General features: G+C 71.0%; 1 protein-coding gene across 1 annotated transcript in view; it reads left to right on the top strand.

Annotated features, from left to right (window-relative positions):
- Positions 1-421, top strand: part of SMOC2 (SPARC related modular calcium binding 2) — a 72,268-nt gene that overhangs the window by 51,966 nt on the left and 19,881 nt on the right. The window contains exon 7 of the mRNA XM_014542357.1: positions 170-237. Coding sequence (XP_014397843.1) covers positions 170-237 — 68 coding nt within the window. The remainder of the gene's footprint in view (positions 1-169; positions 238-421) is intronic.

The raw sequence follows: 421 nt of genomic DNA, 5'->3' as shown, positions 1-421 counted from the left end.
GGGGGAAGGTGAGGGAAGGTGAAGGAGGGTGGAGGAGGGGGGGGGAGAGTGGGAGAGGGTGGGGGAGGGTGGGGGAGTGTCCCGGTGTCGGCCAAGGAGCCAGCATTTCACATGCTGAGGGCGCCGCCTCCTGAGGGCTTTCTGTGCCATGAAACACGTGCCCCCGCAGTTCCCACTCGGAAGGATGGCTCAGGGCCGGGTGAGCAGCGGCCTTTCCCAGGCCCAGACACGGGCCCTGTGAGCTGGGGTGTCAGCCCACACTTCCTGCCGCCCGGGGGACATGGCCCTGGGGGACGTGGTCTGGGGGACGTGGCCCGGGGGGCGTGGCCTGGGGGACATGGTCCCGGGGGACACAGCCTGGGGGATGTGGCTGGGGGACGGTGGCCCTGGGGGAGGTGGTCTGGGGGATGTGGCCCTGGGG

This window comes from Myotis brandtii, unplaced genomic scaffold (assembly GCF_000412655.1).
Source record: "Myotis brandtii unplaced genomic scaffold, ASM41265v1 scaffold1077, whole genome shotgun sequence".
NCBI classification, from domain to species: domain Eukaryota; kingdom Metazoa; phylum Chordata; class Mammalia; order Chiroptera; family Vespertilionidae; genus Myotis; species Myotis brandtii.
Note: the sequence above shows the minus strand (reverse complement) of the source record. Positions and strands in the feature narration are given on the sequence as shown.